The sequence below is a fragment of the Equus przewalskii genome, chromosome 10 (assembly GCF_037783145.1).
Source record: "Equus przewalskii isolate Varuska chromosome 10, EquPr2, whole genome shotgun sequence".
In the NCBI taxonomy this organism is placed as follows: domain Eukaryota; kingdom Metazoa; phylum Chordata; class Mammalia; order Perissodactyla; family Equidae; genus Equus; species Equus przewalskii.
The window spans coordinates 11,823,491-11,851,049 of NC_091840.1; the positions used below are offsets into that span (position 1 = coordinate 11,823,491).

A 27,559-nucleotide genomic window follows, 5' to 3' on the forward strand; every position below is an offset into this window, starting at 1 on the left:
AGTCTGCTCATGAACATTTGAGAATTGCCTTATTTGGCAATATTAAGACTGGTATATTTCCCATTAAACTGTAAATTTCTGGCTTCTCTTGAAACCTCTTCCCTCCATATGCCAATTCTGGCAGTCTGCCTTTGGAACTGAGAAACTGTCGCCCCATGTAGACTTGGACTTTACTTCCAACTTGCTGTATCTCCACACGGTTTCACTCATTTATATTACCTGCCTAGACCCTGTAGGAGTTTGGATTGAGATCCCTATAACAGACAGATGGAAAAGGATGAGAGGATAGAGTTAAATGTATAAAATAAGGCAGTTAGGTGTTGGAAAGCTTGACCGCTTGCAGTTTGTTGGAGCTAATTTTCAGAAATAATTTCCATGCCAAAAATAGAGTAAGAAATTACCTTCAATCAAACTAGTCCTTGGTATGTCTTAATCAAGTTAGTTTCCAGTATACTCAGAAAAATAGTTTTAAAAAATGGCACCGTTAATATTGATAAACATCAGTTTAAGTAATTAGGTTAGATGCAATATACTTGATTTACTTATGATCGTGAAAATATATACCCAAATATAGATAATAATTTATTTAAATTCTTTTTATTTGAGGGACAAATAATCATTTTAATATATGTATATGTCATTTTAAAAGAGATTTTAATGTAGTATTGCTATTACAAGCTCAGTATTTGTGAAAAGCTTTCATTACAACAGCTACCTGCCTCCTGCTTTCCAAGTATTCAGACATTCTTTATTTATAAAATGAATGCATTATGTTTTGAAACAAAGCCTACTACCCTGTTAAGGTGAGGTTGCATTATAGAGTTTGATAGTGTTGCTCCTAAAAATCATTTGGGATATTTCGCTTTGTGAGAGTTAAGGCATAAATAGCCATATGGCTGATGCTGTGGTAGGTAGAGACCAAAATACTGGATTCCTAGAGGTATATTGGGAATTAATGGGATAATATGGGTGATGGTGATATCGATCACATTCAGTGCTTTAACCTTACTGTATTGCCAATAATTTGAATGATTTCCTACTTTATTCTTTCATTAAATTTTGTATTCACTTTCTCAGGACTTAAAATGCATATTTATTATATTTTAGAGTTACAGATTTTCAATAGCATGTAATACCAAAAGGCTGAATTGCTTTCCTGTCCTCATGGATATCATTAGCAATGGGCTACTTGGAATTTTTAATTCTTCAGAACACATTCAGACTGACAGAAGCACATACTTTGAAGTAAGTATAATATCTCACTTATACTGAGCCACAAGAAGCTTTCAGAAAATACTTGCAATAACATCATGTTAATTTTTATGAACTTATTCTTGAATAAGTTTATGTTTTATATACATATTAATTACTACATACACACATGTATATACACACACAATATTTAGGTGTGATTACATAACATTATGATGTTAATCAGATGACTTAGGGTCAATGGAACAGCAGATAATACAATTAACTGGGAAAAAGAAATGATGACTTCTGGTCTTCGATCTGTCACCATCTGTGGCCTTAGTAGCACGTGGTTAAAACAGCCAACTGAAAGGCCAAACTACGTGACCTTCTTAACAACTTGACTTCTGTAAGTGTTGGTTCACCAATCCACAAAAAAATATGGATAAAAACTTTATCACAAAGGTTTTAAGAAGTAAATGAGGCAATGTGAGCAGCAGGCTGAGTTGGCTGAGCTATTGTAAAGACGAACAATAAGGCATGTAAACCTTGAAAACCATAGGTGCTCAATAAATTGTACTTATTGTCATCATTGAATTTAATATTAGTTTTCTAGGGAACGCATCAAGTTTCCATTAAAGATCTTTCAGCTCTGTCTAGATGGGGGACTGGCTGAATTAGAACTGGAAGTAGTTCTTGTTTAAAATATGATTTGCCAGGTCTGCTCAGACTCTGAGTCAGAATCTCCTGGTAGGAGGAGGGTCTGCAAATCCGTGTCTTCAAGTCGTCTCTTTCATCTTGCTATGTTGAATCTCTCTTTGCCCAAATGACACTTTAGGCATATTCTATAGCTTCCTGGTCACTTTTTGTTATTGAGAATTATTCCAGTGCTGTCCCAAACTTCAAGTTCCTAGCCAATTCGAACAGTGGGAGTCAACTTGTGGCCCAAGGGATGTGGACTGGGGCAAGTGGTGGTGGTGTGATTTGCTCTTTCATTCCTTTTTATTGTCTAACATCTTGAAATAGAAAGAGACAGTGACCTTGCTCTTCTCCCTTCTGAGTAGAATGAGGCTGGGGCTGGGAGCAGAAGGGAAGGATGGAGAGATCAAGATAGAAAGAAATGGTGCTGTGAAAACATCCCTGCTTTCTCTAGTTGTACGTGCTACTGGCACCTTCTACTTATGTGGGTGCCACAGTCTAGGTGACCCGTGTGATTGTCTTGTGGTAGTGTTTAGCTTTGACCCAAGTCCCTTCTGTAGATGAAGACACACTTGCTGTTGCAGAGCAAAATGTCTCTTAGGTTGCTGTAGAAAAACCCACACCGTCAAGCCTTCTCCAGTTTGCATTGTTCATTGTTTGATATGGCCATCATCCACATAGTTTAACAACTTATTCCCCTCTTTAACCTCCGTGCTTTTTAAAAAGAGCTATGAGTACTGTTGAGTGCCTCTTGTCCACTGATTGAAAGTAATAGAGATTTGGGATGTGATGAGGGTTGCCTCATCTTCTTCATCAGCACCTCATACCATTGTCTTATTGAGCCACATTTCAGCAGTCCTCCTTCCTTCTGAAATCTCTAGAGCAGAAACAACTGTCTCCTTATTCATGTGAGGTCCCAAGTGAACCTCGAATATTTAGAACATTTAGAACATTTACCATGTGATTTACATGTATTATCATATTTAAACGTTCTAACAAGACTTTGAGATGGGTCGTATTATTATTATTATTGCTATTATTGTACAGCTGAGGAACCTGCAGTGCATAGAGGTGCTGGTATGTTTCATTAGCTGTTATATTGGAAGAGACAAGTCCATTATCTGGATAACCAAGAATAGAGTGCTCCCAAGAATGAGTAAACCACCTAACCTGAGCTCCTGCCTTTAAAAAGATGTCTTTAAAGATGTCTTTACTACAAATATTTGCTACCCTCTAGCCCTGCTGACCTTAAGTTCATGTGTAAATAAATTCTCTCTATTTGAATTGCTCCTGATTTCTCCACCCAGCCCCTGGCATTCTTCTACAATTCTGCAAGCCTATTCTCCTTGATCCTAAAGCAAAGAGCTCACTGTAGCTCAGATCTTGTTTCTGACTCCACTCAATGACTTTAACCATCTATCAGAGTGTCCCGAAGTGTTCCCAACCAGCTGCTCCTGCACGTCTTCACCTGACCAAACTACCCAGTTGATATCAAGTGTCTCTGTGGGTCCCTCCAGGATAAGCCCCACTAAACTTGACTGTGGGTGGGTATAATCTAACACAGACATAAAACGTTATTTATGAATCAAGTTGTGAGTAAGGGGGCTGGCTGTTGAGACTAATTGTGAATTTCCCATCCTCAAAGATCTTCCAAATCTGGAAAATCAACAAGGGCGACCATAGGTAAGGATATCAAATGGATGAGGTGGTCCTCGGTACCCTTTCTTCACCTTCCAGGGCCTCATCTCTACATATGCGTCTTTATTCAGGCAGTTTTATGTGCTGTAAGGTCTCCAGGGGGCACTAAGTTTTAGGAGGGGCCAAGAAAAAAGTAAGATCTTAAAACTCATGATACCTGACCTCAGATAACTTGCAGTATAGTGAGACAACTGATTGTAGATCAAATCAAGGCTTCTAGCAAAAACAGGGCCCTTTCTCACCTGTACAGGATTTTGAACTTTTTAAAATTCAATGCCTTTATGTGGAATGTGTGCTGACCATTTTTTCCAAGCCCCACCACTGGTATTTCCTAACGTCCACCTACTCATTAACTTATATCTGCCAAGTTCCTGGAGGCATTTGAGTTTGTTCCTTATGCATTATGTTGAGCCAGAGGAATGATTCTTCATAAATGTTGAACTGAACTGATTTGCCACCAATTTTGGATAGTAGCAAAAAAGCTCCTCCATTGACAGTCCACAAATTCCATTGTCTATTAAAACATCAGCCTAAATGTTGCCATCATGATGTCAGAGAGCAGAAGTTTTATGCTTACCTTATCACCAAGCAAGGGCTCACTGCCTGATGCAAATAGAAACCAATACTACAGCACCAGCTTTTGAGAGAAGAAAGGCTTTATTGCAAGGTCGACCAGCAAGGAGACAGGAGGCAAGGCTCAACTTTGTCTCCCTGAGCTGAAGCGGGTACAGATTTTTAAGGAGTTGGGAGTGGGAGTCATTATGTAAAACACTAGCTTGGTGGAATCTGATTGGAGGTGGGAGTGTACCAGTCTTATAAGTCCAGTGTGCTACAAGTCAAGAGACCCCTCGTTTCTTACTAGGTTCCCTGCACCACTTTCTGTTCACATCAAGTTCTGTGGTTAGGGAACTTCTAGTTCCTAGGTGGCTCAAGGTCATCTGAGGACAAGGTTTCTGTCTTCTGAGCATGCTCCAGCTACATGACTTGCAGTTTTTGCTCATTGCCCCAGCAAAATATTTTACTTTGATATTTTGTTATTGAGACAACAAGATAAAATAGGGCCAATACGAATTGGTCTATGATGGTTAAACCTCATGAGTTATTAACTGTAGGACATTAGCCAAGTCATACAACTTGGTGGAGCTTTCTTCATCATAAGTAAATCAGGACACTTGTTCAAAATGTCCAAGTTGCTGCAACACATGATTAAAAATGAATGTGGGTAAGAAGTTGCAAAGAGGACCTTGGGAAGTGCTTTGAGTGGTAAGATTGATTCATTTATTTGAAGGATTTAGTCAAGAAAGTACAAATGAATCATAAGCTCAATTGCCATCAGCTCACATGTTCTGTATAATTTCAGGAACACATGGCTTATGAGTTCCTGAGTAATGCCTCCTTCTGGATACTCGTGGCAGCCTGTTTTACTCCTTACATCGCGATGAGCAGCTTCGGTGACTATAAAGTAAGAAGAGTTAACAAAGTCCTTCCATGTTCTTAATACCCAGAGAATCTTTCCCCATTTTATGACCATAAATTTATATGTAAGTGGTGCACCTAATTTATGTGCTTGACACAATGAACAGTTAAGCGCTTTGATAAAAGGTTGGCAAATATGAAGAAAACGCTATTTTTCTTAAACAAATGTGAGACCTCAGGAAAGACAGCTTAGAAGATATCATCAACTAACAAGGAATGCAGTTTTATCCAGTATATCACTTAGAGTTTTATTTCTAGACACCCACTGATGTAGTCACATCCCTTCTCTCAATGATAGTTTCCACTTTCCAGATGGTGGTTATGTTACTCAATTAAACAGCCCTAAAAATTTTACCCAGCACTTTGGTTTTTTGTTGAAAAGACTGTTCCTTTAAAGCTTCATTTTTGTGATTCCTCTATAAAAATTCAAGAAGCCTGTAACAGAGTCCTTCTGCCTCTCCATGGTACTTCTGTGCCATGCAAAGGCCCTTTCCTGTGTGTCCATGTCCTTAGCACCATCAGCTGATGCTGCCTTTGTGCTGTTGAGCCTTAGGAGAATTCAGGAGATGTCATTGATGGACTTGAATTAATTTTCATTTATTCTTCTGTTAAACTATTCCTATCTTTAGCAACGTCTCCCATGAGAAACACAAATACAATTCTTTCACTTTTATGAGACCATACTTTCACCACTTTCTGTTACCGCTCTTGTCACTGCTTCTCACTTGTTTTTTGGAATCAACCTGTTTCATTCAAATTTTGACTAGTCCATTGTCAAGCTGTATGAACATCTGGAAATTGATTAATGACTCAGTGTCTCACTTTTGTCTCTCATAAATTGGGAATAATAATTGCATCTATTTTAAATAGGTTCCTGTGAGGATGTGGTGAAATAATACCTATGAATTACTTAGAACAATATCTGGCGTATAGTAAGTTTCCTATAAATGCCAGTGCTTGATTTCCAAATGTCCAGGGTTTAGTCCTGGGGTCCCTTTTCAGCTATTTCCCCAATTCCTGACTTCCATATAGATAACAGACTTCTTTATAGCTCTACATTGATGCCTAGTGGACATTTCAAACATGGGCAAAAGAAAACTTGTGATTTTCCTGGCTAGATCTGCTCATCCCCCAACTTTCCCATCTCAGTAAATGGGGTTGCCATCTACAGTTGCTCCAGTACAGAATTTTGGAGTTGTCTTTGCTTCTCTCTTTCTTTTAGCTCCCTTGTCTAATCCGTCAGGAATTCCTTTAAGCTCTACCTTGAATGTATCAAATCCATTCACTTCTTTCCATCTCTACTATTTTCATCCTGGTCTAAGCCATCTTCATTCTTTGCCTGAACCACTGCGATAGCTACTTGCTGGTCTCCTTATTTGCAGTTAATTCTGTATACACATCCAGAGCAAGCTTTCAAAAGTTTTAATCACTACCTTACCTCCAGTAACAACCTCCAGTGACTTCTTTCTGCACCTAGAATTAAATCCTAATTCCTCACTTTGTCTAGCAGAGTCCAGTGTGATCTGTCCCCTATCTGTCAACCTTTTCTTATTGCAGTCTCCTCCTCTACCCACTCCACATTTCTTTCTGATTCTCAAGCATGCCAACACCATTCTCATCTCTGCGCCTTTGCATTGGCTGTTCCTTCTGGCTGCAATGTTCTTCCTCCTGTTCTTTGCACAGCTGACTTCTTCTTGTCATTCAGATTTCAGTGCAAATATTATTTAAACAGAGACTCCTTCCTGCCTACCAAACCTAAAATACATTCCCCATCACTGTCACACGAGCTCATTTAAAAAATCTGTGCACAGTGCTTATTGCTGTCTGAAACTTCTCACATTTTTGTTAATAATCTCCTTCCCACTAGGAATAAGCATCATCAGAGCAGGAATATTTTTCTCTAAATTCTACCTACTCCATTGTTGCTTATCTCTATAAATATTAGATTACCTTTCGTTCTTTTACTCTTGACTAAAACCTAGGAGCTATTCCTGTAGTGGTTGTCAGATTAGGCAAATAAAACCAAGTTAAACTTCAATATCAGATAAACAATAAGTAATTTTTTTTAGTATAAGTATGTCCCAATCTGTATTAGAGACATACTTATACTAAAAAAAGAAAGGTATTTGTCTAAAATTCAAATTTAACTGACACCTCCATGACATTGGCACACTTCTCTCCCTAACCTAACTTTTGGCTAATGGGGAAGTCGTGGAATTTACTTCTGAAATTTATCTGGAATCTTTTCACATTTCTCTATCTCTCCTACAACATGTTAGTCAAAGCCACTGTCATCTCTTTCTTGGATGAGCACAGCAATCTCCCTAACTGCTTGCTATGGATCTACATTAGTCTTCTCCTTATCCGTTTTCCACACAGTGTGACAGAGAAATATCTTAAAAGTACAGATATGACCATGTAAATTATCTGCCTAAATCCCTTCAGTGGTTTCTCATCAGACTAAGGAGCAAGAAGGAAATCCTTGCTAAAGCCTGAAAAGCATGCATGATCTGGTCCCAGGTGTCTCTCTCCACTTTGATCTGATGCCACTATCACCTTGATAACTATGTCCAGTCACACTAGTTTCTTTTCAGTTTCCTAAAAACATTAACTCTACCCACTGTAAGGCCTTCTCTCCTGTTCTCTCTGCCTGCACTACCTCCGACCTGTCACCTGGATAACTACTCCTTATTGCCTAGACCCTAACCCAAACCCTTCATGAGGAAACTGTCCCTGACACGACCCCCTAGTCATAATTTATCTCCCTTCTAAAGGCTCTTATGTGACTCTGAATTTTAATACTTTTAATTTTACTTCTTTAATTTTAACAATTTTAATTACATAGTTATTGCTATACTTATTTGTTTATTGCCTTTGTCTCCCTTCCCTTCTGCAACTTAAACTCCACAAGAGCTCCAGGACTAACACAAAGCCAGGCACATGGTGCATGCTCAGTAAATATATACTGAACAAACTAATGAAAAGGAAAAATCAAGCCCTCTAATGTATCCTCACTATCATTCTCTTTTCTGCTTCCTCCCAGAAGCAGAAAAAATTCCAGAATATTTATCTGCCTTTCAACTTTTTCCCTAATGAATCTCTTTATAGAGACTCAATTTTAGATTGAAAAGTTTAATTGTTTTTGTGCTTTACTGTTAGAAAAGTCCAAGTTACATTTTAAAACCTTGTATTAAGACAACCACTGCAACAACATGGCTTACAATAGGTCACAATGTCAAAATCCACGTACTAGTTTTACATGTAATCATGAAAACTGTGGTTTAGTTCAAGAAAATGTGTCACATTTTAACAGAAGTCTTCTTATGCCAACCTAAAGAATTTTTTTGGAATTGGCTCATTAGATGATCATTTCTTAGACCCCAAATAAAATGCCAGTTATAAATGCACTGTTTACATTCCGCATAAAATTTAAGAATCTTACAGGAAATTGCAAACCTGCATCTCTTGAGTCTTTTACAATTTGCAAGTCTTTACAGTGTCAAAGGGAAGAGTAGCTTTGGAAAGAAAAGAACAGGTATTTTCTCATTGAGGGACTGCCCAGTCATTGAGTGATGGAATGTGAGCTGGTCATGTTGGTGCATTTTCCCTTTAGATGATGAAGTCATCCTGTGGTTTACAGTGTTATTAATGCCCCTGAAGCAGGAGTGTGACAAGTGACTGTGTCATTTCTTAAATCAGCATATTATCTGGAAGGGACATAGAGAAAATGAATGCTTTTGTGACTACCCATTTGCAATTTCTCAAGCCTCAACTGTTTCGGACCTTTTAATGATTCCTCTATTTCTTTATCAGAAAAAAGTTCATTCCCAACTGAGGATTTCAGGCCTCTATCCTTCTGCTTACTGGTTCGGGCAGGCGCTGGTGGATATTCCACTGAACTTCTTGATCCTCCTTCTAATGCAAATAATGGATTATGTTTTTAGCCCAGATGAGATTATATTTATAATTGAAAACTTGTTAGTTCAGGTAAGTGACAAAAATTATGAGATCGTTTTATTAGGCTATTTATCATGAATGCAGTAATATTAATGACAAACCAAAGAACTTCAAATTACCTTTGCTATAGAATAATTTGGAAAGTTGTGGTTAAGGGTGAATACTTTCTTAGAAAGTGTTTACCTTATCCAACTTTAATATTTTTATTTGCAGATCCTGTGTAGCATTGGATATGTTTCATCTCTTGTTTTCTTGACATATGTGATTTCCTTCATTTGTCGCAATGGGAGAAAAAATAGTGGCATTTGGTCATTTTTCTTCTTAATTGTAAGTATGCACACAGTGCATATTATTCTATTTTAAAACCATTTTAAAAATAATTTCAAGAACATATATATTAATCTTTGCATTAAGCAGAATGAAAAATTAATATTGCTCTCTAGAAAATTTGAATTACTCTAAGATAATCGTAGACATATATAAAATACAATAAGTGTAGGTATCTACCATTTATAAACTATGAACTCAAATACGTCTCCAGGTCTAACCTCTCCCTTGAGCTGGACGCTACTGCCTCTACAAGTTCACGTGCAATTTCACTTGAATATTTAAAAAGCACCTCAATGATCACATATCTGAAATATAATCCTCGCCTCAATCTATTCTTTTGATCTTAATATATCACATTATTGCAGCACAATCTATCCAGCTAATTGCTCATATCAAAGATCTAGAATTATCTTTAATTTCTCTCTCTTTGTTTCGCCTCATGTTCAATCCATTTGCATGTCCTTTGGACTCTAAACGTTTCCCAAGTGTGTTTGGTATGTCCCAACTTCACTGCCACAACCGTTGTCTAAGCTTCTATCATCTCTCAACTGGAGTACTGCAACAGATCTGTAACTGGTCTCCCTCTTCCTATTCCTGCCTCCTGTAAACTATTTCCACATAATAACCAAAATGATCTTTTCAAACAGTTTTTTGTTAAAAATTATAACTGGTGTATAGAAAAGTACGCCATAGATTAGTTTAGCCAGTTTCTGAACTTCATAAAAATGGGATCATGTAGAAGTTATTATTCTGTATCTGCTCTTAGTCAGCAATATATTTTTAGAGCCATCCATGATGTTGTATATGATTACTACCATAGTTCCAAAGTTCATACCTTTCCATTTCTGTAATATTCTATTGATGAATATGCTACTATTTTTCTGTTCTATTGTTAACAGACATTAAGTTGGCTTCCTGTTTTGGACCGTTATGAATAATGCTGTCATGAGCTTTCTTGTATGTCTTTTGGTGCACATATGTAAGACTTGAAACCAAAAAACTCTTAGAAGAAAACATAGGGAAAAAGCCCCTTGATATTTATCTTGGCAATAATTTTTTGCCAAGGACACCAAAAGCACAAGCAACAAAAGCAAAATCAACTGGTGGTACAACATAAACTAAAAAGCTTCTGAAAAGCAAAAGAAACAATCAACAAAATGACAAGGCAACCTAGGGAATGGGAAAAATATTTACAAACCATATATCTGATAAGGGGTTAATATCCAAAGTATATAAAGAGCTCATACAACTCAATAGCAAAAAAATCCTAAACAATTCGATTGAAAAATGGACAAAGGGCCTGAACAGACATTTTTTCCAAAGAAGACATCCAAATAGCTAACAGGTAAATGAAAAAGTGGTCAACATCACTAATCACCAAGGAAATGCAAATCAAAACCACAATGAGATATCACCTCACACTGTTAGAAAGGCTATTGTTAAAAAGACAAGAGATAACAAATGCTGGCAAGGATGTGGCAGAAAGGGAAACCTTTTGCACTGTTGGTGGGAATGTAAATTGGTAAGTCACTATGGAAAACAGTATGGAGGGTCCTCAAAAATTTAGAAATAGAACTACCTTAAGATCCAGCAACCCCACTTCTAGGTATTTATCTGGAGGAAATGAAATCACTGTCTCATAGAAATATCTGCACCCCGTGTTCATTGCAGCATTATTCATAATAGTCAAGACATGGAAAGAACCTAATTGTCCATTGACAATGAATAGAAAAAGAAGGTGTGAAGTGTATATATATATATATATATATAATATACACAATGGAATATTATTCAGCCATGAAAAGAGGAAATCCTGCCATTTGTGAAGACATGGATTACCCTTGAGGGAATGAGGCTAAGTGAAATAAGTTAAACAGAAAAAGACAAATACTGTATGATCTCACTTATATGTGGAATCTAAAAAAGCTGAATTCATAGAAAGAGAAAGTAGAGTGTTGGTTATTGGGGGCTGGGGGTTGGGGAAAATGTGGCGATGGCCACAGGGTACAAACTTCCATTTATAAGATGAATAAATTTGGGGGAATCTATGGACAGCACAATGACTATAGTTAACAATACTATATTATACACTTGAAATTGCTTAGAGAGTAGCTCTTAAATGTTCTCACTATAACAACAGCAAAAAATGGTAATTATGAGAGGTGAAGGATGTATTATTAACTAATGTTATTTTGATAATCATTTCACAATATATATGTGTATCAAATCACCATATTGTACACCTTAAACTTACACAATGTTATATGTCAATTATATCTCAATAAAGCTTGGGAAAAAAAGATGAACTACTTAAGGATGGAATTAATCCAGTCAAGAAATAAGTCAAAATAAAAAATTCAAGAAAATAAAAATCACTGCAAACCACTGGTATAGACTACTGAATAATGTTAAACATGTATGAAGATTATACAACTTTGAGAATCATGGTTATAGCATATTTATATGGAAAAACCCACAAAGTTTAATAGTTCCTTTATAAAGCAAGTGTAACTTTAATAGCAAATCCTGAGGAAGACAGAGTAAAAAAGAAGATCATTGATGGATTCACTTGGAAAAATCACAGACAACTGTCTAAATTAAAAGATGGCACAGCAAATCCAGAAGTAAATTAAAAGAATAATAATAAAAAATAGTCAAGTGTGATTTATTTAAAAATGCAGTGATGGTTCAGTATTAGCAGCTATCAAACTAAAGGAGGAAAACTTCATGAGCTAAGAAAACACTATACAATTCCTAAAAAGTGCCCAGTAAAAAGAAAATATACATATAATAAAGACAAATTACCAAAACCAATAGCAAATATCACAGTACATGGTAAAATTGTACAGTTATTCACCTAATAACTGATAGTTATTCACCTATCAGCAGTAAAACAAAGACATCTACAATAATTATCTGTGTCAGTGAGGTGGCATAATGCACACTGTAATTCATGGTTTGTAGGAGAGCAGATTATCCTAATAATTTTGAAAAATAATGGCTAACTATTGAAACAGTAACTATTGAAAATTTAAATGCACATAAATTTTAACCTGCAATTATAGTTCTCAGAATCTCTCTTTAAAAACTGAGAGTGTCAATATATAAGGATTTATGGAGACCATCATTTTAGGAGCAGAGAAATTGAAACAACACATTTTGTGAAGACAAAATTGTTGAATTATTCCACATCCACTCAAAGAAATACTATACAGAAGGTGTCATGATGGCAGTGTAAGTGGACTCTGACCTCACCTCCTCCCACAAATACAACCAGGTTACAACTATTTTTAGAAAAATTACCCCTATGAGAGAACTGAAAACTGGATAAAAAGAACCTCTGCAACAAGGGACAGTCGTGACTGAGGGAGGAGAGGCAGAAATTTCTGTCTGGAGAGAAAAAACCACTTTCATGAGCCACAGAGCTTCACAGTTGGCTGGCCAGGAGCAATCCTAAGGTACGCAGCCTTCCCTGGAGGAGTAGGGGACCCAAGCAGGGCAAAGTTGCCACTATAAGCATCCTTTGGACTCAGCCCAACTAAGACGAGTCTCATAACATCTGGCTTTGCTGGCTATTAACTACAACAGAGAATACCCCTAGAAAAGCTATTGGACATAAGCAGAAAAAAATCAGCACTTAAAGGGCCCATGCACAAATTCACCCATTTTGGGAAGCAACCTAAAATCACCAGAAAGAAAGGTGCACTGCCCTTTGTTGAAAAGAGACTCACCTGATAGGCTCTGGGTACATATTGGTGAGAGATGGGGCCTCTCTAGGGACTAAGACTTTGGCAGCAGCCATTATTGTGATCTAGTATAGGCATCTGGCATAGATACTGGCAGACACCATTGGAGTTCCTCCCTTGGGTTGTTAGCCCTGGGTCTGCCCAGCCCACTAGAATTCCAATTTAATCCAGCTCAGCCATGGCAAGCAGCCCACCCTAGGGACTGGTCCTACCCCTCAGCAAGCCCTCAGTAAAGTGTTCGGCATGCATAGACTGGGTGCTTGGATCCTCTGCAGGTAGGCAAGTGGGCCCGCCTCTGTGGGTCAGGGTGTGCATGAGGAGAGGGTGGAGAGTGTGGGGCATAAGTAGAGTGCATGGGAGCCCCAGCAGTGGGGTGACTGGGTCCATTCCAGGGGGTCAGAAAGTGTGCATGGGCCAGGATTGTGTTGATGGTGGGTGTGGTGGGCCATGGGGCTGGCTTATCCGTGGCAGAAGACCTGTATTTCTCAAACAGCCACACAGGGGATCAACCCTGCCAGCCAAAGCCTGAAACAATTGGCTGCTCCCATGCTTTGGGCCAGCCCCACTCACCTGCAATCCAAAGAGACCTGACAACAGCCTTGCAGGCCAGAGGCTCACAGCAATTGTAAGCCCCTGAGCCTTGCAATCAGCCATGGTGGGGGCCTAGTCAGTTAACAGAAAAACTGCAACAGGAATGTGCTATTAGACCTTTCAGCCAACTGTGCTGGGGCTCCCCAAACTTGATAAACTGACTGAAAGGTCCATAGCAGCCACACACAGCTGAACACAACAAGTCAGTCAGGGGGCCGGCTTAGACTCCCTGCACAGCTGCAGCAAGAGCAACCCTGCCACAACAGACAGACACATGTAGCCCACACAGGGTTCACACCTGGAACAGCTGGAACTGGTGGCAAGAGGGAAGCATACCGCTGGGCCTCAAAAGGTGGCTCCTACATAAGGCTACTTCTCCAAGATCAGAAGACATAGCTGACCCACCTAATACAAAAACATAAGCACAGAGAAAGAGGCAAAGTGAGGAGGCAAAGGAATGCATTGTAAGCAAGGGACCAGGACAAAACCCCAGAAAAAATAACTAAATGAAACAAAAGGAAACAATCTACCTGACAAGGAGTTCAAACGAAAAGTCATAAGGATGCTCACTGATCTTGGGGGAAGAATGGATGAACACAGTGAGAATGTCAACAAAGATTTGGAAAATATAAAAAAGAACCAATCGGAAATGAAGAATACAATACCGGAAATAAAAAAATCACTAGAGGGACTCAATAGCAGAATAGATGATGCAAAAGAACAGTTCAGCAAGCTGGACAAAAGACTAAAGGAAATCACCAGCGCTGAACAGATAAAAGAGAAAAGAACAAGGAGAGTCTAAGGGAACTCTGGGACAACATCAAGTGCACTAACATTCATATTATAGGTGTCCCAGAAGGAGGAGAGAGAGACAAAGGGGCAGAGAATCTATTTGAAGAAATAATAGCTGAAAACTTTCCTAATCTAAGAGAGGAAACAGACATCCAGGTACAAGAAGCAGAGAGCACCAAACAAGACAAACCCAAAGAGGCCCACACCAAGACACATTATAATTAAAACGTCCAAAATTAAAGAGAGAATCCTAAAAGCCACAAGAGAAAGGCAACAAGTGACATACAAAGGAAACCCAATAAGTCAAGTAGCTGACTTCTCAGCAGAAACCATAGGGGACAGAAGGGAGTGGCACAATATATTCAAAGTCTTCAAATGAAAAAACCTACAGCCAAGAATACTCTACCCAGGAAGGTTATCATTCTGAATGTAAGGACAGATAAAGATTTTCCTAAACAAGCAAAAATTAAAGGAGTTTATCAACAAGAAACCAGCTTTACAAGAAATGCTAAAGGGATTATTTAAGTGGGAAAGAGAAGGCCACAGCTAGGAATAAGAAAATTATCCCCCAAAAGGGCAATAATATCACTGGTAAAGGTAAAAATACAGTAAAATAGCAGATCAACCACTTAGGAAGATCAAAAGACAAAAGTACTAAAATTACATATTTCAGTGATAAGGGGGTAATGGATACACACACACAAAATAAAAGGTTAGATATGATATCAAAAACATAAAATGTGGGAGGAGAGGAGTAAAAGAGTGGAGCTTTTAGAAAGAGGTCAAACTAAAGAGACTATCAACTCAATATAGATTGCTATATGTGTAGATTATCATATATGAACCCCATGGTAATCACAAACCAGAAACCTATAATAAATACACAAATAATTAAGAAAAAGGAACCTAAACATAATACTAAAGAGAGCCATCAAACCACAAGGGAAGAGAGCAAGAGAAGAAGAAAAGAACAGAAAAACTACTAAAACACCCAGAAAAAAGTAACAAAAAGGCAATAACTACATATTTAGCAATAGCTACTTTAAATGTCAATGGACTAAATTCTCCAATCAAAAGGCATAGGGTGGCCAATTGGATAAAAAAACAAGATCCATATATATGCTGCATACAAGAGACACACTTCAGACCTAAAGACACTCACAAACTAAAAGTAAAGAGGTGGAAAAAGATACTCCATGCAAAAGGCAAAGAAAAGAAACTGGGGGTAGCAGTACTTAGATCAGACAAAATAGACTTTAAAACAAAAACTGCAACAAGAGACAAAGAAGGGACTACATAATGATAAAGGGAATAATCCAACAAGAGGATGTAACACTTGTAAATATCTATGCACCCAACATAGGAGCACCTAAATATATAAAGCAATTATTAACAGACATAAAAGGGGAAATAGACAGTAACACAATAATAGTAGGGGACTTTAACACTCCACTTACACCAATGGATAGATCATCCAAACAGAAGATCAGTAAGGAGAAAGTGGCCTTAAATGACACATTAGACTAGATGGTCTTAGTAGATATATACAGAACACTCCATCCAAAAACCACAGAATACACGTTCTTTTCGAAGTCACATGGAACATTCTCCAGGATTGATCACATATTGGGCCACAAAACAAGTCTCAATAAATTTAAGAAGATTGAAATAATACCAAGCATCTTTTCTGACCACAAAGATTTGAAACTAGAAATCAACTACACCAAGAAAATCAGAAAAGCCACAAACATGCGAAGATTAAACAAAATGCTACTGAGCAGTGATTGGGTCAATGAAGAAATCAAAGGTGAAATCAAAAAACACCTGGAGACAAATGAAAATACAACATGCCAAAATCTATGGGATACAGCAAAAGCAGTTCTAAGAGGGAACATTATAGCAATACAGGCCTACCTCAACAAACAAGAAAAATATCAAATAAACAATCTAAAAGTGTACCTAAAGGAACTGGAAAAAGAAGAACAAACAAAGCCCAAAAATCAGTATGAGGAAGAAATAATAAAAATCAGAGCAGAAATAAATTAAATAGAGACTAAAAACCAATAGAAAAAATCAATGAAACCAAGAACTGGTTCTTTGAAAAGATGAAGAACATTGACAAACCTTTAGCTAGAATCACAAGGAAAAAAGAAAGAAGGCTCAAATAAATAAAATCAGAAATGAAAGTGGAGAAATTGCAACAGACACGCAGAAATACAAAAGATTATAAGAGAATACTACAAAAAGTTATACGCCAACAAAATGGATAATCTAGAAGAAATTGATAAATTCTTAGAATCATAAAACTTTCCAAAACTGAATCAAGAAGAAATAGGGAATTTGAATAGACCAATTACCAGTAAGGAGATCAAAACAGTAACCAAAAACCTCTCCAAAAATAAAAGTCCAGGATCAGATGGCTTCCCTGGTGAATTCTACCAAACATTCAAAGAAGACTTACTACCTATCCTTCTCAAATTCTTCAAAACTTTGAAGAGAAGGACAAGCTTTCTAACTCATTCTATGAAGCCAGCATTACCCTGATACCAAAACCAGACAAGGACAACAGAAAAAAAAGAAAATTACAGGCCAATATCACTGATGAACATGGATTCAAAAACCCTCAACAAAATACTAGCAAATTGCATACAACAATACATTAAAAAGATCATACGCCAAGATCAAGTAGGATTTATTACAGGGAGGCAGGGATGGCTCATCATCCATAAATCAATCAATGTGATACACTGCATTAACAAAATGAAAAATAAAAATCACAGGATCATTTCAATAGATGCAGAAAAAGCATTTGACAAGATACAACATCCATTTATGATACAAATCTGAATAAAATGGGTATAGAAAGGAAGTACCTCAACATAATAAAGGTCATATGTGACAAACCCACAGCTAATATCATTCTCAATGGAGAAAAACTGAAAGGTCTCCTTCTAAGAACAGGAACCAGTCAAGGATGCTCACTTTCACCACTCTTATTTAACATATTATTGGAGGACTTAGCTGCAGCAATCAGGCCAGAAAAAGAAATAAAAGGGATCCACACTGGAAAGGAAGAAGTGAAACTGTCACTATTTGCAGATGACATGATTTTATGTATAGAAAACCCTAAAGAATCCAGGGAAAAACGTTCAGAAATAATAAATGAATATGGTCAAGTTGCAGGATACAAAATCCTGCAATCCAATACAAAATCCAATACAAAATACAAAATACAAAAAGAAAAATTAGTTGTGTTTCTATACACTAACAACGAAGTAGCAGAAAGAGAAATTAAGAATACAGTTCTATTTACAATAGCAACAAAAAGAATAAAATATCCAAGAATAAACTTAACCAAAGAGGTGAAAGATCTGTATACTGAAAACTATAAAATATTGTTGAAAGAAATTGAAGAGACACAAAGAAATGGAAAGATATTCTGTGCTCTTGGATTGCAAAATTAACATAGTTAAAATATCCATACTTCCTAAAATAATCTATAGATTCAATGCAATCCCTGTCAAAGTTCCAACAACATTTTTCACAGAAACAGAGCAAAGAATCCTAAAATTTATGTGGAACTGCAAAAGACCCCAAATAGCCCAAGGAATCCTGAGAAAAAAGAACAAAGCTAGAGATATCACACTCCCTGATAATAAAATAGACTGCAAACCACAGTAACCAAAACAATATGGTACTGGCACAAAAACAGACACACAGATCAATGAAACAGAATTGAGAGCCCGGAAATAAACTCACACATCTTTGGACAGCTAATTTTCAACAAGGGAGCCAAGAACATACAATGGAGGAAGGAAAGTCTCTTCAATTAATGGTGTTGGAAAAACTGGACAGCCACATGCAAAAGAATGAAAGTAGAACACTTTCTTACACCAGACACAAAAAATTAACTCAAAATGGATTAAAGACTTGAATGTAAGACCTGGAACCATTAAACTTCTAGAAGACAACAAGGCAGTATGCTCTTCAACATTGGTCTTATCAGCATATTTTCAAGTACCATCTCTTACCAGGCAAGGGAAACAAAAGAAAAAAATAGACAAATGGGACCACATCAAACTTAAAAGCTTCTGCACAGCAAAGTTAACCATCAACAAAACGAAAAGACAACCTAACAACTGGGAGAAGATATTTGCAAACCATATTTCTGATAAGGGGTTAATATACAAAATATATAAAGAACTCATATATCTCAACACAAAAAAAACTAACAACCCAATTAAAAAATGAGCATAAGATCTGAACAGACATTTCTCCAAAGAAGACACACAGACGGCAAACAGGCACATGAAAAGATGTTCAATATCACTAATTATCCAGGAAATGCAAATCAAAAGTACAGCAAGATGTCACCTCACTCCCATCAGAATGGCTATAATTAACAAAACAGGAAACAATAAGTGTTGGAGATGATGTGTAGAGAAGGGAACCCTCATATACTGCTGGTGGGAATGCAAACAGGTGCAGCCACTTTGGAAAACAGTATGGAGATTCTTCAAAAAATTAAAAATAGATCTACTATATGATCCACCTATTCCACTGCAGGGTATTTATCCAAAGAACATGAAAATACAAATGCATAATGATATATGTACCCCTATGTTCATTGGAGCATTATTTACAATAGCTAAGACATGGAAGCAACCTAGGTGCCCATCAAGAGACAAATGGATAAAGAAGACATGGTATATATACACAATGGAATACTACTCAGCCATAAGAAATGATGAATTCCATCCATTTGTGACAACATGGATGGACCTTGAGGGCATTATGCTAAGTGAAATAAGTCAGAGGGAGAAAGTAAAATACCGTATGATCTCACTCATAAGTAGAAGATAAAAACAATGACAAACAACCACATAGAAACAAGGATTAGATTGGTCATTACCAGAGGAGAATGGGGGAGGGAGGAGAGTGAAAGGGATGATTAAGCACGTGAGTGTGGTGATGGATTGTAATTAGTCTTTGGGAGGTGAACATATTGTAATCTACATAGAAATCAAAAATTGTAATGATGTACACCTGAAATTTATATAATGTTATAAACTACCGTTACCACAATAAGCATAGAATAAAAACATTTTTAAAAAGGTATATTTTGATGTTTGCAATAAAAAAATTATATTAAAAAAATTAGAAATACTATACAGCTATGAAAATGAACAGCTGGTATGCCTAAACCTAAAAGGATATCCATGGCCTATTGTGAAATGAAAAAAAAGAAAAATGCAGAGTAACATGTAATAAATAGCCCCTTTTTCAGAATATGAATTTCATCAAGAACTCTAGTTACTTTGTATGCACACTGAATTTGAAAAGCCCTGTTGTGTCTTGAAAATTTTGTAGTCAATCCAATACAGAATTGTGTACCAATCCTGTGTTGCAAAGGGCAAAACATGGTGGCAGTACTGCCTTGTTGTGGGAGGAGATAGAAGTTGAAAGTAAGAACACTTACAAGATGAATTCCCCACCCTCTTGGAAAACAACCTGAAATTCAGATTGTTACATTTTAGTTAAACTGGGCTGTGCTTTTATTTTAGATCACCGTCTTTTCGATAGTTGCTACTGATCTAAATGAATATGGATTTCTAGGGCTATTTCTCTGCACCATATTAATACCACCCTTCACAATGATTGGCTCTCTGTTCATTTTTTCTGAGGTGAGTAATTTTATTCCTTCCTAGGGTCATGAAATATGCAGTCATTGGAGAAAGCCTTGAATATTATGAAAATGTAGGTAGAGTTCTGAACTGCACAAAGTTTGAAGTCTGTCTTTGGAAAGCCCATTCTCTTACCACTGGCATGAGCCATGTTCTCAGTCAAAAGGAAGCCCTGCTTTGGTTTATGAAGGTCAAAGGCAACCCCACAGCAGTAGAATTTTACAGTTCTCATGGTAAACCTCACTTCTGGAAAAAAATGATGCTACTGGGAGGCTCATGAGATGCTCTTTTTCGGTCAATTTTGGACATTTTAGGCTTAAGGCAATGGGAAATGCCAAGTAGCCAGTTGGACATGTGAATCTGAAATTCAGTGTGTGGAGTTTGTGGAGTTTGGAATGATGTTAAATACTTGAGATTCATCAGCATCTAAATGATATTTAAAGCCATGGAACAAGATAATATAACCTATAGAGTAAGTGTAGATCGAATGAATAGAGGGCCAAGGATTTGACCTTGAGCTCCAAAATTTAAAGATTGAGAAGATGAAGAGTCAGAAAATCAGCTTGAGAAGGAGCCTGTGAGGTAGTAGAAAAAATAGGGGACTGTTGTGTGTAAGGATCTCTTCTCAGAAACTCTCCTTACACACTTAAAGTATCACTATACAAGGATGTGTGTCAGATGGCAATAAAGAATGTTTCAAAATGGAGATAGTGATTCAGCCATCGAGTGAGAGGTCCAGAAAGATGACAATTCAGAAGAGACCACTGGATTCAGCTACATGGTGATATTAGTAACATACGTTTCAATGGAAGGGTGAACACAAAGGCATAGTAAGAGTCACTTGGTAGAGAATGTGAAGTGAGGATGTAGTGCAGTGGGTGTATACACATATTTCTAGAAATTTTGCTAAAAAGGATACCAGAGAGATGGATGAGTAAATGAAGGAGGAGAATATACTTTTGTTTAGGAAAGGAGATACTAATATGATATGAGAGAAATTTCTGACGAAAAGACAGATATGGAGGACCTAAGAAGCCAAGTCCTTGAATAGCTGAGAAAAAATGACATACAGGGCACAAGCAGAGAGGTTGCCTTCCTTAAAGGCAGGAACATTCTGTCTATTTATCAAGATCGTAGCCAGAGTATATGAATACAGAGGCAGATGGTTTAGTAGCTTCAATGGTAGAAGATGCAATGATTCTCTTCTGACTGATTCTATTGTCTTAGGGAAAGAGGTGACATTATCAACTGACAGTGAGGTGGAGGAGATATTGGGATTTTGAGGATAGAGGAAAAGATGTGAACAATTATTTCAGAGTGGTCAGTTCTACTGAGAGGCAGTGCTAAAGGACCCCTGCCCTGCTTTTCGAGTGAAGTCAGCAAAGTTGAGTGTTTTGTTACCATAATCTGCTTCTCAAATGCAGTTCAGGGGAGACGGAGAGGTGGGTTCAGTCAGGGTGAACGTTTTGCAAGATGAGTCTGACAAAGAAAAGGCTAAGGGAGCAGTCGTTCTCTATAAAGAGGGATTACAACAACGGACCACGGATTCTAAGCTAGGGAATGAAGACATGAAGGAAAGGAGGTCTACAGACAGGGACAATGTTGTGAGGTTGGTGGGTGGGAGGTTCATCAACTCCAAATTATGGAATACGGATACTAGAGTAACGAAGCTGAAAAAATAAGATGTGATGGCAGACAGAACAAAGATTAGGGACCTGAAGTTGATCTCGGATGTGGTACAGTTACTGAAGTGGGTCACGGAAGCATTTAGGAGAACAAGATCATTTGAAATGATGTCAGGTCCTGGCAAATCATCCAATGTGAGAAACAAAACCACCTCTAGATGGTGGATGACTGTGACAGAGATTTACTGCATCAGCTTAAAGCTGCTCAGAAAAAAAGTCTTGGAAAATATAGTTCAGGAAGCAAAATTAGCCCTTTACTCTTTATTCACTGAAGAGTTGAAGGATGTTTCAAAACATATTGTAAATCTAATGAAAACCACGCACTTATGTGTATGCATGTGAAACTCCAGGTGAAGAGCTTTGTTTCTAGCATGAGGGATTGTCCTGATTATTCTCCAGAGTGGGTGCAGTAAGGGACGGCAATGTAATGGTGCTAGGGCTCCTGGGGAAGAAGAGAGGGAAGGAGCACAGACGCAGAGAGAAAGGCAGGTAAAGTTAGGGGAGAGGGTTTGTCTTAAGACAAATCTTGCCCATGGCTTCAATGGGTCCTGCCAGCACCACCCAGGATTCTCCTAGCAGGCAAATCCTGCTATCTCACAGTGTTACATATAAGAGCATCTGAGCCTATAGCCAAGCACTGGTTAACAGTCATCAAGTGACCTTGGAAGCAAGGAAGACACACTGCACAGTCAGAAATTGACTTTTACCTGATGCACCAGAGAGAATCACATCGAATGCTGGCAAGGTCATTTAACAGGCATTAATTTGTCTTATGTGAGATGAGATTCACAAACAGATGATGGTTCATTTAAATGTAATTTTTTCCTCATTTTACAGATTTCTCCTGACTCTGCGTATTATTTAGGAGCTTCAGAACAGCAAATTGTATTTCTGGCATTGCTAATAGTAAGAAAACATTTCCATTTAAATGTTCTTGCATGAGGGGACACATTTGTATGCTTTGCATTAAATTCAAAATTTAATTTCAGTACTTAAAAATTTGGCACTTTAGGCATCTGAAGCAAAGCACACTCAAAGAGGCTTTAAAATCTGGACCAACATCTTTATAATGACCATCTGACGCCAAGTGTGAAGCCCAAACTCCAAATGTCGTGAAAAGCACTAGCATCAACTTACTACTACGACTCCTGTCACAGTTTCTCTGAAGAGCAGTGAAGCTAACCCTGAGAGTTTTATGGGATGTTAAATAGGTTGTCTTTTAATCCTGTGAAAGTGTTATCCAGTCTACCTTTATATATGATCAAATTCCTTAAGTCAGTTCCAACACTGAAATCGCTATTTTTATGGTGATACTCATTTTGATTGTCTTTTGTTTTTCCCCCTAGCCTTACCTTCATTTTTTCATTTTCCTTTTTGTTCTACGATGTCTGGAAATGAACTTTAGGAAGAAATCAATGAGAAAGGATCCTGTGTTCAGGTTGAGAAAATTCAAATACAATTTCATGTCTTATTTTAACATTCGTTGTTTAAACATTTTAATAAGCCTCAATTAACTAAAAAGTACTATGCAGGATTGTTTTTAAGGGACTGTGTAGTATATGAAATTATAATTCATGGTACTTTAATGAGTAAGAGAAGTCACAGTAGCACACATCAGACACTGAAAAATTAAGGGCAGACTATAATATCACTGACATACCAGAAGAAAGTTATATACAAGAGGTGGAATCTTTAAAATAATAGGTAAGTATAGATAAGCAATTAGATAAGTGTAGCCAAACCAGGAAGGAAGAGAAGGCTGAGGAAAAGAAAGAAAGTTGAAATAAATACCACCTTCTTGAAGATTTGAAAAGGGAGCTGGGAACAAACTTGAAGGCTTGTGTTGGAGGATAATGGAAAATTAAATTGAAGTTAAACATTAGAGGGTCTTGGAATAGGGAAGCGAAGAGAAGGTTTTGAAAATTACAGAATGGGAAACAAAGGCAGGTGTGTTTAAAAACCTGACCTGGCTCACAAAATACGAATCAAACTCAAGTCTAATGTAGGTGGTGAGAAGTGAACAGGAGAGTGAGAAGGTGACAGCCACGCTTTAGGAAATCAGCTGACAACAGTAATTTGGATGGCATGAGGGAGAGAGACAGCAATCAGCAGTAATCAGTGGTGGGGATGATAAAGGAAGGAATTAGATTGCTATCAGTAAGAAAGAATGATTTTGACACAGATTCCCACGAAATGACAGTGCTTAGGTACTGATGACTATATATCCGGGGTTTTCTGGGAGATAGCTCTGCTTCCAAATGTTTGGGTTCATTGCTCTCACAAAGCCTTCAGAATCCTAAAATATCGGTGTCAAAATTACAGTTTCTAGATTCCCTTCTCATACAACTGTACCCCAAAATCCTTTGCCAGAGTGTGCACTGTTTTATTGTTTAAAAAAAAGTCATGACTGACAAGGAGAATTAAACTTAGGCAGAAAGCTAGGATGATGTATAAGTGGCATCATTTGACTCACTGATGGAAACTAAGCTGTTCAAAAGGCAGACGGTGTAGAGCAGAAAAATGGGGATTATCTTGTGCTTACAGTTACTCAATCTATTCACAGAATTAATAGCAGTTATAGAAAATCCATTATTTTTGCTACAAGTTTTTTAACTGGAAACCTGTTATTTTCACATTGTTTTGGTTTTAGAATTTCTCCAAGAAGCAGTGATGTTTTTCCAAACCCAGAAGAACCCGAAGGAGAGGATGAAGATGTTCAGATGGAAAGAATGAGAACAGCAAATGCCATGACAGTCCCAGACTTTGATGAGGTAGAATGACTGAAAATGCCCTTCATCAAATAATTTCCTATCTCAGATAAAGTGGGCAACTTTCTAATCTTAATTTTTGAAAAACGCTTTGAGGTTCTTTCATCCTTACACATGCAGCTCATTACTTGACTTCAGTAAATATGCAATACCCACAAAGATGAGAAAACAAAGGAAATACACACACATACACACTAACTTGTTAATGTATTTTTCAGAGTCACAGTTTTCGTAAGTAAAGCTACACATTACAAAACCTCAGTAAGACTTTGTGAGTTTTAGAAACTGAATAAAGCTTAGTGCAAGCAATTCAAAGCAGAGATTTCGTCAGAGGCGTGTATGTGTTTGTGTGAGTGAGTGTGTGTCTTAAGAGTTCTATTCGTTTAGTGGATGTCTCTATTCCTATCTTCTGAGGAAGAGTGAGCACAAATCACATGATACAGTGCAAATGCCCTTTCCCTGTGGGACTATAGATTGAGAGAGTTCATTCAAAAATGGCAGTTTCTAGGGGAAGGACTGGTTTGATTCATGATTTGGTATAGGGAGAGATTGGGTCATAGGAAGTATGGAGCGCTCACTTATTTCAAGGTGAGCATAAAGCCCTGTTGTTATTTACTTATCTTTACAGAAACCAGTCATCATTGCCAGCTGTCTACAGAAAGAATATGCAGGCAAAATGAAAAATTGCTTTGCCAAGGGGAAGAAAAAAGTGGCCACAAGAAACGTCTCTTTCTGTGTTAAAAAAGGTTAGAAACAGGAGTTCCGTGAGCAAAACGATCTTGACGTCTGAAGATGAGGTCTTTGGAAGGGAATGATACTATCCAAATCCGGCGCCTTCTACTGCTAGACATGAAAGGCAGCCAACTCATCAGCAAGCTAAGGCTGCTCCCTCCTGTTTAAAAGCCTCAGCTATACTTATAACAATGCTTTTAACTTTGCTTAGGAAGATAGTTACATCTGTTCTCTTGAAACAAACAAACAAAAAAGAACCACCACCACTACCGCCAAAAAAAGGAGCCAGTCTTTCTCTTAAGAAGGATGGTATAGCTTTCTAAAGACTATAATTAATTTCACAACATGGACTACTACTCAGAAGAGCGCTCACTGGGGCATAGTAGCGCATGCTTCATTCTAACAAGTAGCACATTTTGTGGAAGTGTTGGTTAAGTGCAACAGGCTTTGGAATCAAGACTTGTTTCAAATTCCAGCTCAACCTCTTATTGGCTACATGACCTTGGGCTAGTTATTTATCTTCTTTATGCCTCAGTTTCCTTACCTATAAAATGGCATTAGTGATAACGCTCAGGTTTGTGTGTGTGTGTGTGGGTGAAGAATAAGTGAAATAATGTATATAGTGAGTTTGACCTAGAACTTGACACATGGTGAGTCTTCAAATAGTGTTTTCTTTGAATTTTTATTGTTATTATTTGAAGTTATAATTCTGAGCACACCTATTTCTTTCAGGTGAAGTTATAGGGCTGTTGGGACACAATGGAGCTGGTAAAAGTACAACTATTAAGATGATAACTGGAGACACAAAGCCAACTGCAGGGCAGGTCAGTAAAACGCACTGAAATATGGTCATTAATGCTGCCTAGAACAGACACTTTACAACGAATATTGATGACAACGTTAAAAATACTTAGGCAATTCTGTCCTATTAATTTCTGTGATTTATGCATCAAATGAAGAGGATTAAAAATTTCTCTCCTTAAATCCAAAAACAGTTAGATACTGAAAAGGGCTACATATTATCTATAGTATGCCTTTTACTGAATGAAAATAGAGTCCTTAAAAGGAAGTATATATTCCCTGTGATCAGAGATCTTTGTTTTGTTGATTTACGTGTCCTGAGAACTTGTTGAACTGAGTTGCGTTATCCAGCATCACATCAGAAACCACTGTCAGAATAATGACAAGTCCTGCTTGTGTGGTTGCAGAGACATGAATCTTCATACAGTCACATGTCACTTAATGACAGGGATACATTCTGAGAAATGTGTTGTTAGGTGGTTTTGTCATTGTGGGAACATCACAGAGCGTACTTAGACAAACCAAGATGGTATAGCCTACTACACGTCTGGGCTATATGGTACTGATCTTTTGGGAACACCATTTCGTATTTGCACTTGACTGTGTTTAATAACTATTCTCTACTTGTATGCTGTAATTAAACATCATATGTGATTGTGAAACAATAAAAGTCCATTATCAAGTGAAGTATCATAGATTTTTACAAAGAGCATGCACAACAGAAACTCTCGTATAATTATTGACACATATCTTGTCCCAATTGATACAATGGTATGACCAGTAATCATAGATAAATTGAGCAGCAGAGAGTATCATTATAGATACACTGAAGTTCTTGATGCACAACAGTGATGCTGAGATAGGGGGAAAAGATCCAGAATTTATTAAGAAAATAGAGATCTTAGGTTAGAGAAAAAATTAAAAATTACCTAAACTCCAAAGCAAAAACTAGAATTGTATATGAATACTACTTGGCAATATGTCTAGGCCAAGTTGGGTAAAATGATGGACAGAGGTCCAAAGAAACACAACTTTGAAAGGGAGATGCTATTGACGTTTGAGAGAAGGTTAAGGTCAGCAGGAACATTCATCAAGAGAGGTTCCACAGTGGTGTTGACAGCTACCAATATTTCCTAGATCGTCTTTCCATTTCTACTCTTGCCTCACACAGCAGCCAGGGCAGTCCTTAAAAATTGCAAATGAGATCTTGTCACTAGCCTGCTTACAACCCCTCACTAGAATTGATCCCAAATCTTTACCAAGGCCACAAAAGGCCCTGCAAGATCTGGGCTGTCAACCACTTTTCACACCCCCGTTGCTCACACTGGCCTTCAGCTGTCTTCCAACTGCAGGGTCTTTGGGTTTGTTTTTCCTGTGGAGTGCCCTTTCTTGACTCTTCATGTGCTTGG

General features: G+C 37.6%; 1 protein-coding gene across 6 annotated transcripts in view; it reads left to right on the top strand.

The window, feature by feature from the left end:
* ABCA9 (ATP binding cassette subfamily A member 9) overlaps window positions 1–27,559 on the top strand; it is a 65,215-nt gene that overhangs the window by 30,242 nt on the left and 7,414 nt on the right. For all 6 annotated transcript variants that reach the window (XM_070561521.1, XM_070561523.1, XM_070561522.1 and 3 more), the window contains 10 exons: window positions 1,108–1,245; window positions 4,949–5,050; window positions 8,878–9,051; window positions 9,235–9,348; window positions 20,045–20,164; window positions 22,687–22,755; window positions 23,196–23,287; window positions 24,500–24,620; window positions 25,246–25,363; window positions 26,082–26,173. In XM_070561521.1, the coding sequence (XP_070417622.1) occupies window positions 1,108–1,245; window positions 4,949–5,050; window positions 8,878–9,051; window positions 9,235–9,348; window positions 20,045–20,164; window positions 22,687–22,755; window positions 23,196–23,287; window positions 24,500–24,620; window positions 25,246–25,363; window positions 26,082–26,173 (1,140 nt within the window). The remainder of the gene's footprint in view (window positions 1–1,107; window positions 1,246–4,948; window positions 5,051–8,877; window positions 9,052–9,234; window positions 9,349–20,044; window positions 20,165–22,686; window positions 22,756–23,195; window positions 23,288–24,499; window positions 24,621–25,245; window positions 25,364–26,081; window positions 26,174–27,559) is intronic.